The sequence below is a fragment of the Neopsephotus bourkii genome, unplaced genomic scaffold (genome assembly GCF_033783945.1).
Source record: "Neopsephotus bourkii isolate Nb327-2 ecotype Australia unplaced genomic scaffold, CSIRO-AGI_Nbou_v1 NB_1780, whole genome shotgun sequence".
In the NCBI taxonomy this organism is placed as follows: domain Eukaryota; kingdom Metazoa; phylum Chordata; class Aves; order Psittaciformes; family Psittacidae; genus Neopsephotus; species Neopsephotus bourkii.
Window position 1 is genome coordinate 1707355 of NW_026902254.1, and position 20580 is coordinate 1727934.

The window sequence follows — 20580 nt, forward strand, 5'->3', positions numbered from 1 at the left end:
AAAGGTGTATTTTGCAGTCATTGTTCATAGACATAGTTGGTCTCACACATGTAACCCACTTGCAGTACTTGTACAAACACCACCTCACAGTGCCTCATGTCAGTGTCACAGACAGGAAAAGAGAACGTGGCACCACACAACACTCACTGACAAACACACAGGCTATAGACAATCTGGTACATTCAACAAGAAAAACGACATGATAAACTGCTGATATTTTCCATGTTGTCTTCTCATTGCTGGAGAAGTTGCAGCAGCATAACAAAGGGAAAAAACGTTATGGAACAGCTTGAAGAACATCACAAAACTCTCGTTAGGGTCAGAGATGAGAAAGTCAATGCAGTACCAACACAGGTTTCCTCAGAACCTTCCACAATGCAAGGCAGAGGAGATTGCAGCCACCTCCCCTGGCCAGTGAGCGAAGCATTGGCACACATACACTGGAATTGCTTTTAAGCTGTACCATGGGCTAGAGCAAACTGCAGGTAAGATGTTCAACCACTGTCCCATGGTGCAGCAGCTCCTTTTTCAGCTGAACATAAAGTGCCTGTCTGGAGTGTGCCTTTCTTAGGCAGGGCAAGAGAAGGGTAAATGGTTGCAGAAGAGGAAAACGCAACCCCTGTTATTAAGGATGTACAAACCACTGAGCTACTACTAAGAAATTCTAACGAGCCATCTTGTACCAAGACATTGGGAGCTGGGCTCATAATGCACTGTAAGCAACTGTATGATGATTTTATCTTGTGGCAGAAGTTCAATGCAACTGCTGTTTCAGGCCAATATGACACTTTATGGAAGTTATCCAGTAGGCAATATTATCAACAAGTAATGCCTGTAATGCACGTTAGTGAAGAGCAATAAGTGCTAAATTCTCCTAATAATAAGATTAATAATAATGGTTTCCAATCTTATCACCTTGACTCACATCACATCATGTTGATCATAGATCATAGAATAGAATAGATCATAGAACAGTTAGGGTTGGAAAGAACCTTAAGTTCATCAAGTTCCAACCCCCCTGACATGGGCAGGGCCACCTCACACTAAACCATGTCACCCAAGGCCTCGTCCAACCTGGCCTTGAACACTGCCAGGGATGAAGCATTCACAACCTCCCTGGACAACCTATTCCAGTGCCTCACCACCCTAACAGGAAAGAATTTCCTCCTTATATCCAATCTAAACTTCCCCTGTTTCAGTTCTAACCCATTACCCCTTGTCCTACCACTACAGTCCCTAATGAAGAGTCCATCCCCAGCATCCCTATAGGCCCCCTTCAGATACTGGAAGGCTGCTATGAGGTCTCCACACAGCCTTCTCTTCTCCAGGCTGAGCAGCCCCAACTTTCTCAGCTGATCTTCATATGGGAGGTGCTCCAGTCCCCTGATCATTCTCGTGGCTTCCTCTGTACTTGTTCCAACAGAGCAAGTGTTAGTTAGTGTTCCTAACTGCAGAGTAAGGTAATTCTCAATCTGAATGAGAGGGTTTGATTTTGCTATTCTCACCCTGCAGGTGGAAGAGGAAGTTTCTTCCTGAAATTGTCTTCAGGGGTGGCATTCAAACTAATTTTTTACCTAGCCATTCACTTAGCAAGCTTCATGTAATGCATGGAATAGGCAACTAAAGCCACTTCATTTGCCAGATATATAATTTTACAAGCGATTATTAGAAATTATTTTTCTTCAGTTTTTCCATAGTATTTGGTGACTATTGGTATTATTCTGATTCAGTTTGTTTCTTTACAGTAGCTCATATATATTTTCATTTCCTTACTGCTGTACCTCTATCCCAGTAAAAGAGCATAGATTCTGGTGTAAAGGCTCAGCTCAATTTTTTTGTCTATTACCCAGTAGTGAAATTGCCCTATCTGATCAGCTTCCATTGTGCAGTAAGTATGCCACATATAAATAAATCACTGTATAAAATCATATATATAATTTAGCAGTAATAGCTAAACATTAAGATCTCTAATTTTGATTTACAGTGTGATTTACAGTGTAATTTACAGTGTAGAACAAAACAATGAACAGGTCACCACTTGGGGAACTCTTAAAAAATCCCCAGACAAATATTGAGAAGAAATTCTCCAATGTGTCTATGTTTATGAATGTACATATTAATCTATATTTTTCTATTTGGAATACATATTCATATATGTATTGTGTGTGTATATATATATGAATATATATGCATTTTTCCCCAAATGCTCCAAAGTATGAACTTCTGGATTAGTAAATATAACCTGTGGAAGGAGCTGGCCCTACCTACCTGCTGCACTTGCTTCTTGTGCCTTACTCCCAACTGAGAGCAGCTCTGAAACTTGCTGACTTTTCATAGAAAACAGCTAACTATTTAATTTAAAAGGGCTTATTACCTCCTGAGCATCCAGGTACCTTGAAGAATCAAGAAAACCTATTATCAAAATTACAAACTGGAAAGATGATGGTCATAAAAAAAATTCCATGTGGAAGGGATCACCCAACTCTTGGTAGCCTACTGAGCCTTTCTATCATGAAATTAAGCAGACTCTGAGGACAGTTTTACAAAGCATTAAATAGCTTAGAAACTTAGTAACGTGAACTAGGCCTGGAGCTTCACAATCTAATGCCCAAATGAAAATTAGTGTTTAATCATGAAATAAGTGTCCAAATGCCTTCGTAGAGATCTGAGTGCTAAGCAATGATATCTACTGGGTCTCAGGTAAATTTTGCCTCCTAAGACCTGCTTTAAAAGGAACTTGAAAAGAAAAGCAAACATAAACCACCAAACCCCTCTAACTCTTGGAACACTTGGTGTTTGATTTGGTTTATTTACATGCTATAATTTACACATATCATCAGAGTTCTCTGACTTTGCCTTGAGGTTTATTTTTTTTTTATATTAAAACTTCTATAGCTATTCTTAAAAAATAAAATTTAAATATATCTCCACAGAAATGCATTGCCAGCAAACCCAGAATCCAGAAGCAACTGTATTCTAGTCAATCAGGATTTTCAAGAGAGACAAGGAAACCCATCATGACCTGGAGCACATCATTTGTGGGAGGTGGGAGATGTTCAGACAAAGCAACTGAAAGTCAAAATAGGTCTAAAGGGAATGGGAGGTCAGGGGAGTGTCACAAGTCTTCTTTCAAGGCATCAATTCTCACGTACATCTTGAATGACATTCTGTGAGCACACAGGGGTGCTTGGCCTGCTGCAGCTCCCCACCACCACTTCATTTCTCTCAGTCTATATTCCCCATCCTCCCACCACAGCACCTACTGCACAGGTGCCCAAGAAAACCCTGACTTAATCAGCTGCCACTCCTCCTTCCTTCCATTTCCTCAATCATCACCCTATCTGCTAACGCATTCACCCATACTCACTTAAAACATATTCAACAAGGAAGCAGTTCATGCTGTCACATACAAAAATATAAGTTGTGCATTGCTATAAATATACTGAATGAAAGAGCACGTTTTCCTTCATCCCCTAAAAGAGCATCCTGGGTTTACACAATCCCTTTTTTGGTTTCCCCATTGTCCACCGAAGATGTGAAGTTTGATTCTTGTTCTGCGCTTGATTTCCTCTCCCCCGAGCAGTGGTTCATTTCTCGCATTTCTAAAGATACTTTATTCCTTTTGGCAAATGCCTGGCTGATCTCCTGAAATGTCTTATTTTTTGTTTCAGGCAGCACAAAAAACAGGTAGGTAGCTCCTGCAAAGCAGACAGCAGCAAAGACTAGGAAGCAGTAGGTCTGTAAACCACCCTGCAGATAGAAAACAAAGGAGAGGGTCATTACAAAAGGGACAAAACTCAGAGGCAAATCAACACCAGGAATGGATTGAAAGGATAAGATGGGTGTTATGGAGCAATTTTTAAGTGTTGGCATTCATTGTAAGTCAGTGTTTAGAAGTTCATAAAACACATCAATTGTTAGTTCTTCCGACACTGTCAGTTGCCCATCGATGGACAAACAGGTTCCTGGCAGAGGGGTGCAGAGATGCAATCTGGATGACTCTGGGAGACACTAGAGTGAGTTCAGGCAATGGAGGGTGTGGGAAGAACAGGTGGCATCAGGGCTCCTGCTACGTGCATGGCTTAGCTGAGCCTTGTGCTGCCATGGTATTTCTGGATGTGAGACAGACATTTCGCTGGGTTGCTCTGAACACTGTCTCACAGTTTCTAGGTACAAAAAACGAGGCATGACTTTGCAGTGTGGGAAACCTGCCATAGCCGGGGGCATCTGTGTCAGAGTAGTTAGAAGCTTTGAGATTTGCAAAATAAACAAGATAAAAACCCCAAATGGCAGACATCTGTATAATTTCTAAGATTATGGGATCTTACAGCAGGAAAAAAAATTCCATAAAATGCACTTCTTTCATGCTAAAAACTAGTGGATGAATTAACTGAAAATGAAATACAGACCATATTTGATTATTTGGATTTTGCTTCACTGCAAAAAGAGATTAAAGATGTAAGTGAATTAATAAATTGATTATAAAGGCTCCCACCAATGAGTAGCAGTTGCACTTCACTGAAACAGAAGTATTTCTTGCCTAGTGAGTATTATGTTATTTAATAGATTCCAGTTATGTTTCATTAGTACGGTTTTGAAAACATTTGATAATTACAATATTGCCAGCTGTGCTTTGTTGAACTAGGAAGAGATTTGGTATTGTGGCTCTAGTGAAGCCACTGCCAGCCCCTGAGGAAACCTCCCCTCCTCCTGTATTGATTTACCTCATTCCTGAAACAAAACATCCAATGAACCTATACTTTTGGCTTGTTTTTATTAACAAGGCAGAATTAAACAGAAAGGCGTATCTCCAGCTTCAAAAAATGGCAATCTTTCCATGGTGCCTTGTGTGAGGTTATGAACAGCGAATATGAGGATACCCAGACCCCTCATTCATCACTTCAGGTGTTGCAAGGCAGAGGTTACCCCAGGGAAAATCACTCAGGACAACAGAGGAAGCATGTGTAGCTTCCCATATATGCCTATTTACAGTTGCCATTAAAGGTATGTATCGGAAACAATTAAGACAGAGGTAGACAATGATGTAACACTGACACATTTTTAACACACTCCCATCATTACCTATGATAGCCCTACACTGCAGGCTGGTTAAGCTTCCTGCTTTGACAGCTCAGGAAGTATGTAATTCCTAGGACTACTTTTATGCTTTGCTTTTCAGTATACATCATGTATGGTGTGGAAGAACATGAATTCGTGTGTGCAACAAGAAAGAAAAAGCCCTTTTCTGTAGCTGCTTTTTTATACCATAGCTGATTGCCAGCCTGTCTAATCATAATGTTTTCCATGGATAAATCATTACCTAGTTCAGCCCTTCAACTCCTGTCTCTCATAGGAAAAGCTGGAAAGTGTATCCTCTGATAGTGGTTATGGACTCTTCAGATCATCAATGCTTTTTTTGTTAAATCCTAGAAGCATGAACTCCTGAACAATCTGACAATCACAAGCCAAGAGCATGGGTGATGAGGGGGAGGATAATATTCTGGCATGGCAACAGATATGACTTTCAAGCTTATACAGAGGCAGAAGCAAATGGATTTAGTAGACAGGAAAAAATAACTTCACAGTGCCTCATAAATCATCCTGTCATGTTAAGAACTCAGATTTTGCACCTGCATCTTCTGCATTTGAAATTGTTGTTCAGCTGAATGGTAGAGCTTTTTTATACTTTTTATGCTTCTTGGCATTATTTCAGTAACTACATGGGATAGAATAGATAGGGTTCAAAAACTTGTATCCACCTGAGGAGTAGGTTGACTCTTAATAAATACCATAACCAAACAACCGGAGGGGAGGGTTAAAAAAGGAAAGGAAGGGCAGGGGAAGGAGCAAGAGCAAGCCAATTCAGAATGAAAATTCTAACTAAATACAGAATAAATTCAAGGAAAATATGCGGTTTCTGTTACTTCTCAGCTTTCCCACATGAGATGGGTTACTTCCTTACACTCACTTCCTAGCAGCATTGCATCAGCTCTGGCCACGCAGGAGGCACTGAGCCAGCCTCATCCAGCCCCCCCGCCACATTCTTTCAGGCAAGTCTCTTCATCCTGCCTGCATATACTGCTCAGAACAAGCTGCCACTTTCACAAAGGTGCTTTTCCTCCTCCAGCACCAGGCGGACTTGCCAGAGCTAGGAACACACATCTTTAGTAATACCTGAAGCCAAGCTTTTACGTACAAGCTTAGGTACCAAAAGGTTAGAAGGAAGACAGAGCAAAGTACTACAGCAGTCTGTGCTTCATAGCTGTTTTCCCTGAACATTTATTCAGTACACCCACCCACACGGACATCCAAGGTTCAAAGTTGCCCAAAGTTTCGGATGGTTTCTTAAATAACAACAGCTTTGTCTCTTGATAGGCTTATAGATATTCATTCAAAGTCAAGGTCAGAAACATAGCTGAAGATCCTTGAAAGGTCATGTGAGGGTTATGGAAGGTCATCTGCCCATGTACACAGGTCTGCAAGAAAACAGCAGACTCTCCTGAGGAAAGCACCTTGGGTACCTGCAGCCTGTTCTTAGTCAGCAGGCTAATAAAACCTCTCCAAAGCAGGATTTACACTGGATTTTTCAAGGTGAGGGCTATTGCTATATGCGATATTTAAAAGTTAAGCATAGACTATTAAACACATCACCATCTATTTTCATACCAGCTTTCTAAGGAGGCTATTTAAAACACAGCACTTATGAAAATGTCCTGCCAGCTGAATCCTGAATTACTCATTTCTATCGTCTCTTTTCTGGAAACAATTCACCTAAGCCATGCATGCAATTACCACAGAAAAGAATCAAAGTCAAAGGGCTCAGGAAATTCCCCAAAATCAGATCCCAGGCATGGCAAGCAATCTAACCTGACTTTTAGGATGAGATGTAGATACATAAGCGAGGTGTGTGAATAAGTAGGTACAGCCCAGACACATTTTCTTAAGCAAAGAGGTTAACAAACATATTCCCAGCTCATATAGGGCTGCTATATGTATTAGGTAGAATACACAGGCATTTCCTTCACCTCTCTTTAAATAAAATAGTAAAGAAACTTAACTTTGGAAGTTATTAAATAATACTTTTTAATTTTAATTATAAATAGACTTGAAGTGCTGAGAATGAATGAGCAAAAGAGCTCATTTTTTCAAGCTAAAAAGTATGCTGAAACAAACAAAAACCTGGGCATTTGAATGATTTGATTTCTGGTTTTGATTAAAAAAAAATTAACAAATTTGCCACTTCTAAAGTCTACCAGCTGAAAACAGTCTTCCTGCTGATAGCTTACATGCTGTGAGCACCACAGTCTGGAAAAATACAGAAGGGGTTGAGTGCTGTTTAATGATGGCTGCTTACTGACTTAACTCATTCTGTAGCAAAGGTTAAATTCAAAGTAGGACTGTGGTACTGAAACCAAGAAAATAGATATTCTAGGGCAGACACAGCAAAATAAATAAGCAAATGAACAAATTCTGAATCAGATTTAGCAAGCTTAACAAATTTGTATTTTTAAAACAGAACTTTGAGCTCTTCCCAGAGAATCATAGAATGTGATTCTAAATTCTCAACTTGCAATGTCACAACCCCTTGCCATTGGCAATGGGTGTTTGCATTTGGAAGCCATGAAGATTAGAGTCATGAAATGAGGGTCAAACTAGATTTTGAATTGGCAAGGTCAAATGATAATGGTTAGAGGTCTCACTAATATGATCAGCAACAAAACAGTTATTCATGTGGACATTTTACTTACTTTGTTTCAAGCTAAAATAACACACTGAAACAAAGGGATGAGACAGTTTATGTCCTTTGCCCCTTGTCCTTCCGTTTCAGACATAATTTAAGGTTCTGCTGAAGGTGCAGGACAATGAAGGACAGAGTGCTAAAATATAATGCATGAAACACATTTCTTAAGTGAAAAATAGAGACATTTTAGACAAGAACTTTCAAACCTATACCTCACAAAGTCACTATCTCCTCATAAAAAGGTTAACAGATCCTTGTGTTTTATACTTAAAATGGGTTGCTTCTAATAAAGAGCATTTTTTCTCATACCTAACCTTCTGATAGCCTGCATTTCATTTTCTCATCTTTGAGCTGAATTTCTCCCATTTTCCTTAATACAGGTGCACTGTGGTTACTTTAAACATCAGAGGTACTTGCAAAAGCTTAAAATAGCTTGGCTGAGGGAATACATGCACAGTCTGCTGTGCAAAGCTTTTTTATTGAAATTCTTGTACTGCATAATAGAAAAAGTCAAGGGGTAAGGAAATAATAAGAAAAAACAAAGGCTATATTGCCAGGTAAATGAGTGTTTATGCACAAGAAAGAAAACCCCAAGTGTAAAAATAAGGAAGAAACAGAGCAGAAGTGCAGAAGAGCCTCCAGTAACAAGTGTAATGACTCAGAAGTATTACTTCATAGGCAAAAATAAGTTGGTTTCTGAAAGGGGGAAAATGAACATGCATATAAGTTTTTGCTTCATACTAGTAAGAAATCTTGTAGCACTTGTATCCCATGTGTTCATTGTTTGAATTTTCTGAGAATGAAAATATTAATAGACTTTTTTATTTTTAAGCTTTTCCTAATGTTTCCTATCACTCAGAATATTCTATCACCTTGTTGGGTGAATTTTCCTGTGAAAACACACAGGAGGGAGGGACATTGGTGGGGTGCAACAACACAGTGCCAAAACTGTCCATCACTTTCTCAGGTATTATTGTAGCTTGCCCCAAGTCTAATGACTTCTTTGTCTACCATAGAAACATGTGCTTTCCATTGCCACTGGTTTTCCAGTGAACGCGACAGGAATTAGAGATCTCATTTCTGTCAGTCGCTTGGTTCCCCTGTCTGAAGATCCAGACACCTATATGAAACTTCAGCTTTTTATGCAAATCTTCACTAAAGCCTGAGTGTTCACCTGTGGAACCTGCAGCACAATAGTAACCTGCTTTATCAACATGCCCCAACTTCCAATTACAGGGAAACAATGCAAAAAAAATAAAAAATAGATGATGGAGCACAGATGTAACTATTAGGACTTTGTAAAATCAAGCTGGTTTTTTTATAACTGGGCAAAATGTTCAAACTGCACGGTGACATCTACTAGTCCCTGCAAAAATTATATATTCCACCCTATTGCTCTGCCAGAGAGCTGCAAAGCGGCTTGCAATTTGTTACTGTTATTGCCTCAGTCTTGCTGCAATAATCCTGCAAGAGAATGATGCCTTTTTATCCCATTTTGGGATAACACAAGTTTCTCCCATGGCAGAAGTAAAAGACAGGAAAAATCCCTGCAGTGTTAGTGACTGTGTGTAGGCCCAGAAAGACGAAAAAGAGGTTCCTCCCATTTCTAAATGAGCCTCATTGCTGTCCTATATTTCCTTTTTACCTAGGAAACAGCAGCAATTCAGTTCTTTGCCATTTCAATAGCAAGCTGCATCATTTCCTAGTATAACCACGCAGAGAGATTTGAAGACCTCCATTGATCACTTCCCCAACACTTCTAATGATTTAAAATCTTTCTCTTTCCTTGCTGCAGACAAGTAGCCCCAGGGTGCCAAAGGTAAAAGCCAAACCCCAGCTGGGAGTAAAATCAGCTTTCTACTTACTGGTAATGTAACCATAAGTGGATATTCCTCTACAACCCCTGGTTATTGGAAACATTTTTATTAGGAGGAAAGCAGGAAGTTGAGTTGTCCTAGAAAATTACTAATGGGACAGAGAGGAAACCAGAGGAGTAGTAAAGATGAAGCCGGTCTCTGTGGGGCAGAAAGGTGGAAAAGGAGGGCTCTGGGTGGTCAGGTTTGATTGCTGTGATGGCACAGCCAGGCAGAGGTTTCCCCTGCTGAAGCACGCTCATCAGATTGAAGGTCCTTTAAATGAGGATGGCAAAAAAAGGTACAAACCAGAGACAAACATAAGCTCAGCCAGATGCTATCGCCATAACCCAGGCAGAGGGAGAAAGTGCCTGGAGCAGTGGGATGAGCACCAACAAAGGTAAAATGAGGGATATCTCCAGAAAGAGGTACAAAACCCCAAGAACATGCATGGTGGATAAAAAGTACTAATTTCCTTAGTTCCAATCTGGCTTACATCTGCTTCCAATCTGTTACTGGGGAAGGAAAGCACATTATTCTACAATAATATGTAGTATATCCATGCTAAGATTAAAATTTCAGTAAAATATATGACAATTGAAGTATTTATTGAATATGTACTGAATATACCGCTTAACTTTGATGCTGAAAAAGATGCTGCACAGTCTTCCAGAATGAGAAGGTATTATGACAGAAATTTGTAAAAAATAAAGACTCTGATGGTTGAAGGATGAATTTAGTTAAATTTCAAACAGAAATAGATGCAATTGTTAATTCATCAATACCTTATTAAGAAGTATGAAATCCACTGGAAAATTTCAGCAGTTACTGCATACTGTACATATGCGACACACTCTAGTGCAATTAGGAAATACTTCTGCAGAAGTAAGTCATCTTTGATGACTTGTACCTTAAATCAGACAAGAATATATAGGTTCCTCTGGTCATATCTGGTGGGGCTTTTTGTTTGTTCATGTTGCTGTATTTTTGCTTCTTTGTGTTGGGTTTTTTTACCTGTTTGATTGATTTTTTGTTTATTCGTTTTAATAAGTCACTACTGCCAAAGGGAAAATGATGTATTTATTCTCATTATCCATGAAGGAGGAATAGATGAAATAGTAATAAGCTAACAGAAGGATGAATAAGATAACCATGAAGGTCTTAAGGTCAGAGATTCGGCAAATTTCCAAGGATGCTTGATTCTTGCCCAAGTTGTTCTAAAATTCATAAGAAAATAATTGATCTTTTCTCCCTCCTCAGTTGTTCACAGTTCCCTTTTTCTTTCTCAAATCTTTTCTTCAAACAGAATACTTTTAGGTTTGCTTTCTCTCACTTCGAGTTCATTACAATTTTTGCTGTTAACTTCCTCTACATTTTCTTGCACTTTTCAATATAATTTAGCCCAAACCATCAATACAATATTCCTATTCCTACTATTCTGTCACCGTTTCCAAGGAGAGGAGTAATTGCAGTTGTCTTCTACCTTTCCTTTTGGCATTTGGATTCTCCTGTCACCACAAGTTGCAGCAGCCCTTCTAACACTGACACTGATGCATCACAATAACAACCACAAAAAAGGCTTTAAGGAGCCTTAAAGGAGTGTGTACACTTAATGAGGGACAATTCCTGCTCTTAAGGCTTCAAAATGGCAATAAACTAACAGAAAACCAGGAACACAGATGCCAGCTAGCCGATTCTCATTATTAAGGTAGCCTCAGTTCTTGGCAAACATCTGGCTGCCTGTCTTTTATAGATCTCCAGTAATGAACACGCTACAACTTCTCCACACATCATTACACAGCTACTCTATTCTCATGATTAAAAGCTTCCCTAATATCATTCCTGATGCAGGTATCTGAAATTATAACATGCATTCTCTCTGCTTCATCACCTTTCATACTGGTGAAATCAATGAAGAGAAATAGGTCTCGATCCAAGGTAAAGAAAGAATGGGAAAGCAAATGCAAGTGGATCTGACATCCCTGGAAACTTTCTAAAGTAAGCTGGGTATCAAAGCACATCCCTGCTAGCGATGTTATACGAACTAATTCTTTGTGATGATTTGTTACTGCAGAGAACCTTGTGCTGGACCTCACTAAATGCAAACTTTGCATTCACTGTAGTAATCAATAAAAGACTCAACTAAATACAACAAAAAATTGATGAAAAGGTTTTATTATGCTTCATGAGGGTTACAGAAGCCTGAAAAACAATGCTATGCTCATCTCTGACAGGCTCAAAAGCCAGCAGGGATGGGGAAACATGCAGCTAAGGAGCTGGATCCTCTGACTGTTGCCACTATTCATCTCTGAACAAATGGACAGGCTCATGGACATGGTGCAGACAGCAATAGAATAGCATTCTCTGTTTTAAAAACACATACTATAGTCTCCTAAGTGTTTTACTCTTTCTGTACAACCACAACCAAAATGGAGTATTGCATCACCAGTGCCATCATCTGACTTTCTGAATGTGTGGTCTCATCTACCATTGAATACTTTGTGCTTAGTCTTGCAGGTTAAGGCATGATATCTGAATCTGGTACCTCTGCCCTTGATTACGGTGATAAAGACTGGACCAGTAAACACTACTACTTATGAAACTGGGTCCAAGTGCCCTGTTGAAAGTGAAACATATTGTTTCCAGATGAGCAGGAATGCAAATTTAAGTTACTTGCATTTCAAGACCCTCTTCTGAGAATAGATTTAGGTGCATATGAAACCCCAGCCTGGCTTGGGGTGTGGATAAGTAGGGAGAGATGAAGCATCATTGCTGGAGATTGTGTAGTGCTAATATAGAAAGGGAACTACAGGCACTAATATTGTTCCTAATGTGTCTGCATTTAGTAACCAAGCAGCTCAGTGCAGGAAAATAGCTTTGCATAATTTCCAGACTAACAGCCTTCTCACTGACAGTGATGAAGATCCTCTTAACTGACTTTGACCTTAAAGAATACTTATTCTCATGTCTACTAAACAAGCATTCACACTTTCATAGTGTAGAGTCATTTTCCAGGAAAGAAAGTTAAGATTTGATATCTGTCAGGCTCTATATTCTGGAACAACAGCCAGGAAACTTAAGCCACACAATCTCTTATCCTGGGAAAAACAGAAGCCACATAACCACTGCTGTAATGAGTCTAATTTAAGTGGCTTGCAAGTGCAAGTCTTGATTAAAACTGCATATTGCTAGGAAGAAAGCACACAGAACACAAAAAAGAGACCTTCAAAATTCTCCTTTATGCTGCCTATAAACAGGTATGCTTTTGTTCCCGTGTAAAAAGCTCGCTTCTTTTATTAAATCTCTTTGTGAATTTTAGTCAAAGACTAATTGGTGTAATGGATTAAGCTTCTTAGCAACCTGGAGGGTTTAAAAAATACCTACAATGTAATTACTGAAAAGAATGCTTCAGTCTAACCGCACAGATGAACATATTACACATAACGAATTTAAACATTAAAATTGTATGTTCTTTCCCCCCCTAGAATTTCCATTGGCTAAAACAAATTATGGAATGAAGTACTCATTATTCTGCTAGTGCTATCCATTCTAGTCAGTGTATTTAACCTGAAAATCTGACATATTCAGGTTTTTATTCTGAGATGTGGTTTATATATCATTATAAATGAGATTAGAGCTGAGACATATCTGAGGCATTTAAATAGGAAATCCCCAGTGATGAGGAAGACCTGCATGTAATGTTTTGGTGAAGGTGGGCTTCCTGCTGCCCTTGCTGGGGACAATGTTTGTTTTACCCCTGGCGTGAAACATCTTCACAGTGGCTTACTGCTACAGGAAATAACAGTAGCATCATTGCTACTCATGCTCCCATCTAAATGGCATTAGTATTTTTCTCAAGAAGAAACTAAAGCAACTGTTTGCCTCAAATGAATTTCTGCAGACTATTAATATTGCTGATCTGTAATGTATAGGGTAAGGAGTGTCCTAGTTACACCTCTAGATCTATCAGGAAGAACCATCTGGCTGCTGCTTGCTTATTCTGAAACATGGTAGAGCTTGAACACAAATGACTCCACTATTACAAATATTGTGCACTCTCATATGGACACAAAGTTCATTATACAGGAGCTTAAAATGGTCCAATTTTGAATTTGTCTTTCTTCTATATATCTAACTATAAAATCTCCCTTTTTTCTCAAGATGATCAGCTCATAGACTTGTCTGTCCCATAGGTAGATGATTAATTTTCTAACTATAGTGTCACAGAGGGAGAGTAGAACAGGTGCACCTGTAAATGTCCAGAAAGCATTAATTTATTAAAACAAAGTGAAACATTTGTCATGATTTACCCTGTAAAATACACTGATGAGCAGCAGTAAGTCTCAATTTGCTTTCACTTCTTCACTTAGTGAGTTTTATTCCAACTCAAGCTTGACAGTGAATAATATTTAATTCTAAAACTGAGATTAAAACTATTCTCAGAAAACAGCCAAACTCTGGTCACATTTTAGTTACCATCAGTTTTGACTACTGAGTCCTCTGCATTTAAAAGCAAACAAACAGACGTACCGAACTTGGGGGTTTTTAAGACCCAACTGGACACGCTCCTAAGAAACTTGGTCTGATCTCACAGCTGCCCCTCTCTGAACAAGCGGCTATACCGGAGACCTTATGAAGTCCCTTCGAGCAGGAACAATTCTATAATTCAATCCGCAACTGCCAGAAAACTTTCACTCCAAAGGCTTTCTTGGTCTGTTATGTCTGCTCACTTGAGACATAAAATATTATCTCCATTCCTAAGGGGTGATATGAATAAATGATGAAATGATTTACTGAGGATGGCTAAGAGAAGCTCACTCTTAATATGTTTTCTGAACAGAAAAAAATATAGATAAGTTGATTACTCACAGGTTTGCACACTGAGCATAAACTCTTTTCAAGTATGAGCTAACACCTGGTGTTTACTCAGTTTACTTCAGGTGTTACACCTGGTTTAGCATTTACTTAGAAGGAAATCACAAAATGAAGCTGTCTTACAGTCCCAGAAGCTAAACTATTAGGAAACAGAAATTATTCTAGGAACACATGAAGACAGCTAACTTGTCATGCCCCATTCATATGTTGTGATACTCTGTTGATATAAAGCAACCAGAAGCTATTTCCACTGGCGCCTACTGTTTTAAAACAAGTATGTGAATTTTATCAGTAGGAACAACACCTAGCACTTTTTCCTCAAGAAGACAGACAACAAACTGTCTATGAGGGAATTTCAAATGACATTCATGCTCCCACTGCAAGCTCAACTATAACACAACGTATGTGTCACACAAAGACTATGTGCTTGGTGCTCTGTACAAAAAATGTCCATGATGTAAATGCTTATTTTAGATGTCAAGAAACTGCATTGTTTGGAGGTCTCAGGAGAATTGCTAGCCTTTGGAAGGCTTGGTTTCATCTCCTTTTCATTTTCTAAAATAATTTCATATATTAAAGAGTCATATTTTCAAAGACAGATTTGTTATGAACACATCAAAAATAACAGTTGTGCTTTTATATGCCTTCTGAGCAAGCAGGTGCTTTAAAACACTTTTCAGAGCACGTTAGTCACAAAAGGAATAGTGGATGATTTGTTACACTGTGCATCAAAACTGCAATACAGGGCTGAAGCAAGAATCAGTGTTATTTGTCACGATTTTGAGACAAGCCCTGCTGCTGACCTGAATTATCTATAGCATCTGAATCACCACAAAGATCAAACAAGGCAGAAAAGTTTGATGTTTTGAGGGAGTTAGCTGAGTTGGGACTTCACCCGTTCAGCTATTAAATGCTTTCTTTGAGATGCTGGCACTGGAAAATTTCTGCTGAAATTCCAGCAACACAGCTGAAAATCATATACATTTTGTGATTTGGATTAAGAACTGAAAGGAAACTGTCTTTAAAAATTGTAGCCAGATAGTGTGACATCTATTATAACAATTTCATTTATGTGGAAGAACACACTGCATAACTGTACATCTTTTTTAATTTTCTATTCCTCCCCTGAGTAATTTCATGAATTTTTATTAAGTTTAATAAACAATATGTATAAAAATATATATAAATATATATATATCTTAAATCTTTTAGGAAAGTGAAAAAACAGACATGCACAAGGGGAAAATGCTATTATTTTCGACTTTACATATTGAAACAATGAAAAATGTAACAACAGAAAACAGACATGAATTGAACAACCAGTACTGGATATTTTAGGTTCAGATCTTTCAAAGGCAGATGAACGCACCTCAATAGCCTTATGAATGCAAGCAGCCTTTAAATCAACTGCCAGAATTAAACGCTTTCATAAGTCTTTCTAAGAACAAGGACACAACACATCTATTTAGATATGATGATATTCAATCAGCTTTTCAACAGTTCACACAAATATCAAAGCTTTCTAAATGGCAAACTTATTTTGGTTAGCTCACAAAAATTTGCGATTCAAATCCAATCACAGTGCATTAATAGTACGAAGTGTATAGAATAAAACATAGTGCATAATGGAAAGTCAAAATGAAAAGCAATAAAGTTGTAATTATTTCAGATAAAGCATGTTAATTCCTTCGAGGTTACATAAGCATAATTTTAATTTCAGGCATTCTTTCCTAAAAGGGTAAATTATTCCTTTCCTATTACATTGTTGACTCAATGAATGTTGTCACACCCTGTGGCTCCATTCTGATGAGAAGTTCCCTATGCCACTGCTCACAGGGAGTGAAGCAGAAGGTTGCTTAGAGATTGCTTTGATCTTATGATATGCATGTGCCATGCAAAAACATGAGATATGCAAGTCAGAGGGGAGGGCAGATGGCTGAAGTGTTTACTCTGTTACTCCAAATACTCAAGAATGGATATTCTGCAGGAATGAAAATTTAGAGATTTGGCATCCAAATAACAGAGCATGACTGCCCAGTTCTAACACCTGTAGGAGCACTGAAGTGTTTTGAAAGGAGGGGTCATCATGTCTTTATGAACACTTTCATGCACCTGTGGTCTACTGGCTTATAAAACTGTCTTTGCTTCTTAACATATCCTTGCTCAGAAAGGTCTCATGATTTCATCCTCTGATGACGGCAATAGAAAAGAGATGCTGTTTGGCGTTACTCAGGGTGACATGTTTGACATTCACAAGGTCAAACTCTCTGTTAAACACAAGTCTGAAATGCCTTCAGACCTAAATCCAGATCTTTTATAATTTCTTTGTATGTTCCAAGATCACATGCAGTAACGCTATTTCAATTATTCTATTTTGCACTAAAAAAAGATTGTAGAAAATGTACATTTTTTGACACCTACTATCAGACAACTCCTAGTAATTGCACAATATCAAATGTACTTGTGAATTCAATATAGTATCAGTTGTCATTTTAACCTCGGTTTGGATCCTTTGCAAAAACAATTTTCTCAAATAGGAAGTGATGAAGGCTGGAAGAGTAGCCACATTTACATCAAAACTGGATTTGTATCCTAGCTTTACAATCTCATCAATACATTTTAATGTATGACTCAAGCCAGTGTTTTATTCTATTATATGTATCCACAGATGGCTGAGGGAAGAAAAATCTAGGCATTCAAACTAGTTAATTGGTAACATTTGAAGAACTAACTACATGTAGATTTTTTGGGTAACTCTAAAGCTAACATGTTTGTTTTCCACATGTTTCGGATAATTTTGTAGAAGCACACCAGTGATCAAAAAAAGTAGCTGCTTTTTCAAGCAATCAGGTTAGGATTTATATACACAGAAAGGATTATGCATTCATTCTGTGAAGGCATTTAGAGATTTTCTTCCTTTTTTAGATTAACAAAAATGAGCTAAGAAAAGGCTATTGCCTTTCTGTAAAGAAATAGGTGACTCACAACTAAGTTTTGAGAATAAGGTTCACTGAAATAGGAAATAAATGAAAGTTAGAGAAAGAGGAGATATAGTTTGATATTGTGAAAAAGCTTTAAAACCAACGTGTGAGTAACACTGCTTTCATCTTTAGGTGCAAACTCTAAGCTTTTTGTCTTTATTTCTTTTTGAAAAAAAAACCCCAGAAGGTGGAATTATAATTTATCTTTATTAAATCTAAACTGGTAATTTAATCATCACACAATGGGAATTTTTTTTATGACAGAAGATGATAAATTCCCCAAGGCTGCAACAAGCCTCATAAGGATGCACACTAAATCACTCAAAAAGCTGTAATATGCATATGAAAAGTTAGAGAATGTAGTTTGCCTTTTTATTTGAATTTACTGAGGGCCTTTTAAACAGTTCCTACCACGTGATCTGTCAGGAAGGATTAGCAGGACAATTAGGGAGAGGCCTGAGTTATATGAATTCAGATCTGATAGACAGCCAGAGCTTACATAACCCCTCAGTTGTGTGCACTAAGCAGAAACTGCCATTTTGGAAAGACAGAATTATTCCTGAAATGTGTCTGGCTGATGTAAAAACATAACATATCTAATATACACATACATGATTTGAGACCTTGTTCACTGTCACCTGCCCTACTGCCATGGAGGCAGGCAGTGGGATGTTTAATGCCTGGCCAGCCGGGGTGGAAGTGGATGACTAACACTACTTAAACAGTCCCCACCGTCTTGGAGAAACAGCTATTAAACCACACAGAAGCATCCACTTGCTGGACAAGCTTGTGGCTGTCTCCTGGACCATACTGATGCTGATGACCAAGGTTAGGTTTTAGAAAACACAAGGGAATTTTCTAATCCTTTCTATCATTCGGTAGATGTTCTAATGACACCAGTGGAAGAATTATGTCTCTACCTGCTTTAAAAAACTTTCACCTTAAATGTCTAAGCTGGCAAATCCTTCACTGTGAAACTCGTGAAAAACACTCACTGATTTCAGTAAGTGTTAAAACAAGCTCTTAAGACTTATAGCTGAGCAGTCTAATTGAAGTTAATGTTAGCAGGACTGCAGAATTTGGAAGGATGGCAGCCTTTATACTCATTCTGACTTTTGAAGGTGATCCAAGTAATTAAAATTATTAAAGACGTTTTCCTTTTAGAACAAATTTTAAATTAAGTGTCAAATTTTAAATTACATGCCAAACTTAGATACAGGGTCAGACCTTATAAAGCTTTCAAATTCTCCCATAAACTCTCTCACACAGATAATTTTAAACAGTACTACTTACTAAAAGCAGTTCTACTTGTCAAATCAAAATGAATATATAAAGTCTTACAGTATGATATAATTTTACAATATCTGCAAATACTGTTATGCATATGGTATTGCAGTAGCATATAAGTTTCAGTTGTAAGAAGGCACAAACAGCAGTAACACCTCCTTGGCTGCTATTCAAGCTCTTACTCTGCTATGATTTGAAGTCTCTCTCATGGGTGTGAGGACCTACAAGTAGAGTGGAGGGCTTGCTCCCCTCTGTGCCCTTCCCCTGCCCCTAGTATTTTCCTCTGTGCATTAAGAAAAACCAACTGGGACTTCTTTATTTTGTCCTGTAGTTGTGAGCTTCACTCTGAAAAATCAGTGGAGCAGAAGGTCTCTTCAAACAGTTTGGGCATGGTCAGTCAGGTGATTGATCAGATGTCCTTCAGCTCCTGATACAGAAAATTAGCTCCTGCGTGAGCTCCAGAGAGTGTGGACAGTTCCTGGGAGAGGTTCATGGTCAGGAAAAGGAGCTCAGTGTGATTTTGAATGAGAAGCTGCTTGAAGCCTCTTTGCGATACAACAGCACATCAATAGTGATGAAGTGTTCTTAGGAATCAGAGAGGAAAAATGCTGTTCTATATTGAATTTTGAATTCTGTTTTTGTAAATTTTTTTTAATAAACATATCTTGTTAAAATAAAAACACTGGTTGTCAGACAGCTCTTGATGAAACTGGCCTCTGTCCTCCATGTGACTAGTTTAGCCATGAAGCCAGGCTTAGACAGAGGGAGAAGCAGAAAGCATCTACTCCCCAGTGAGACTAGTAAGGATTCCCAAAACACAGAAGATGGGTAGCTTAAAGACAGAATAAAAAGACAGTGACAATCACCATCAGTGACCATGAACTCTGGACACAGCCATCACACTGCATTGCTAAATCACTCCTGTGGAGGATTTGCCATATAGGGAGTCCACAGTTACAACAATTTTTCTATAGGAGGGCAATTTTCTCAGAGATGATTCAAACAAGGAGACATGAGTAGCACAACTGAGCTGTACCACAAGCATGGTGGGAATTTCATCCACTTCAATAAACACACTTATTCTGACCTGAAAATTTTATTAAAACATCATATGTCACACTATACCATCTGTTTCACAGTATATAGAGGATGGTGAGTACCTGAATGAAAGGGAAGAGCAGTCCGACTGCGAAGTTGGAGAGCCAGTTGACTGTCCCAGCTATCATGAACGCAGCTGGCCGCTGTGACTGCTGGAAAAACTCACCAGTGAGAACAAATGGAATCCCACCTGAAATGGGGTACAACAAGTCAGTGGTTTTAGTAAACTGCCTCTGCCAAAGGCTGTTTCATTTACAGAGATGGACATGCTGTGTTGCACACCTCAATGACTAGCAGTGACTGCTCTACGGCTCTCTGCTCAGGTGTAGGGAGGGGCTTCTGAGCCAGGAAAATGAGATCGTCAAAATCATACTTTGGAGAACTGACACTTCTCTCTCACACACCACTGCATCTCCTGTTTTACGTCCTCTCGCTGATGGCAAGCAAGTAACAGAGCAGTGAATCCACACAACTGCTTCCAGAGTACACTGTGATGAGCTGTTTATCAATAATGATTGTTTCTACTAAAATGTTTGAAATGCTGAACATTCTGAAATACACCAAAATACTTTTAGACCCTAACAGTTGGAAAGGTGGCTCTAAAGAGATTAAACAAGTGGGGTTTTTTTTATAATTATCCACCTTATTTCAACAATAAAAAAGGCAAAACATTTGCTTCTCTGTGAGCGTACTTTTTATTGAGGCTTATTTAATACATTCCCTTACTAGACTGCTGGCACTTCTG

General features: G+C 38.6%; 1 protein-coding gene across 4 annotated transcripts in view; it reads right to left on the reverse strand.

Moving 5' to 3' along the window:
* Positions 1–3176: 3176 nt before the first annotated feature.
* Positions 3177–20580, reverse strand: part of SLC2A9 (solute carrier family 2 member 9) — a 119349-nt gene continuing 101945 nt past the window's right edge. For 3 of the 4 annotated variants that reach the window (XM_061379639.1, XM_061379638.1, XM_061379637.1), the window contains 2 exons: positions 19898–20025; positions 3177–3750 (listed from right to left, as the gene is read on the reverse strand). In XM_061379639.1, coding sequence (XP_061235623.1) covers positions 3493–3750; positions 19898–20025 — 386 coding nt within the window. In that variant the 3' untranslated portion in view covers positions 3177–3492. The remainder of the gene's footprint in view (positions 3751–19897; positions 20026–20580) is intronic. The other variant, XM_061379640.1, reaches the window with a different exon arrangement.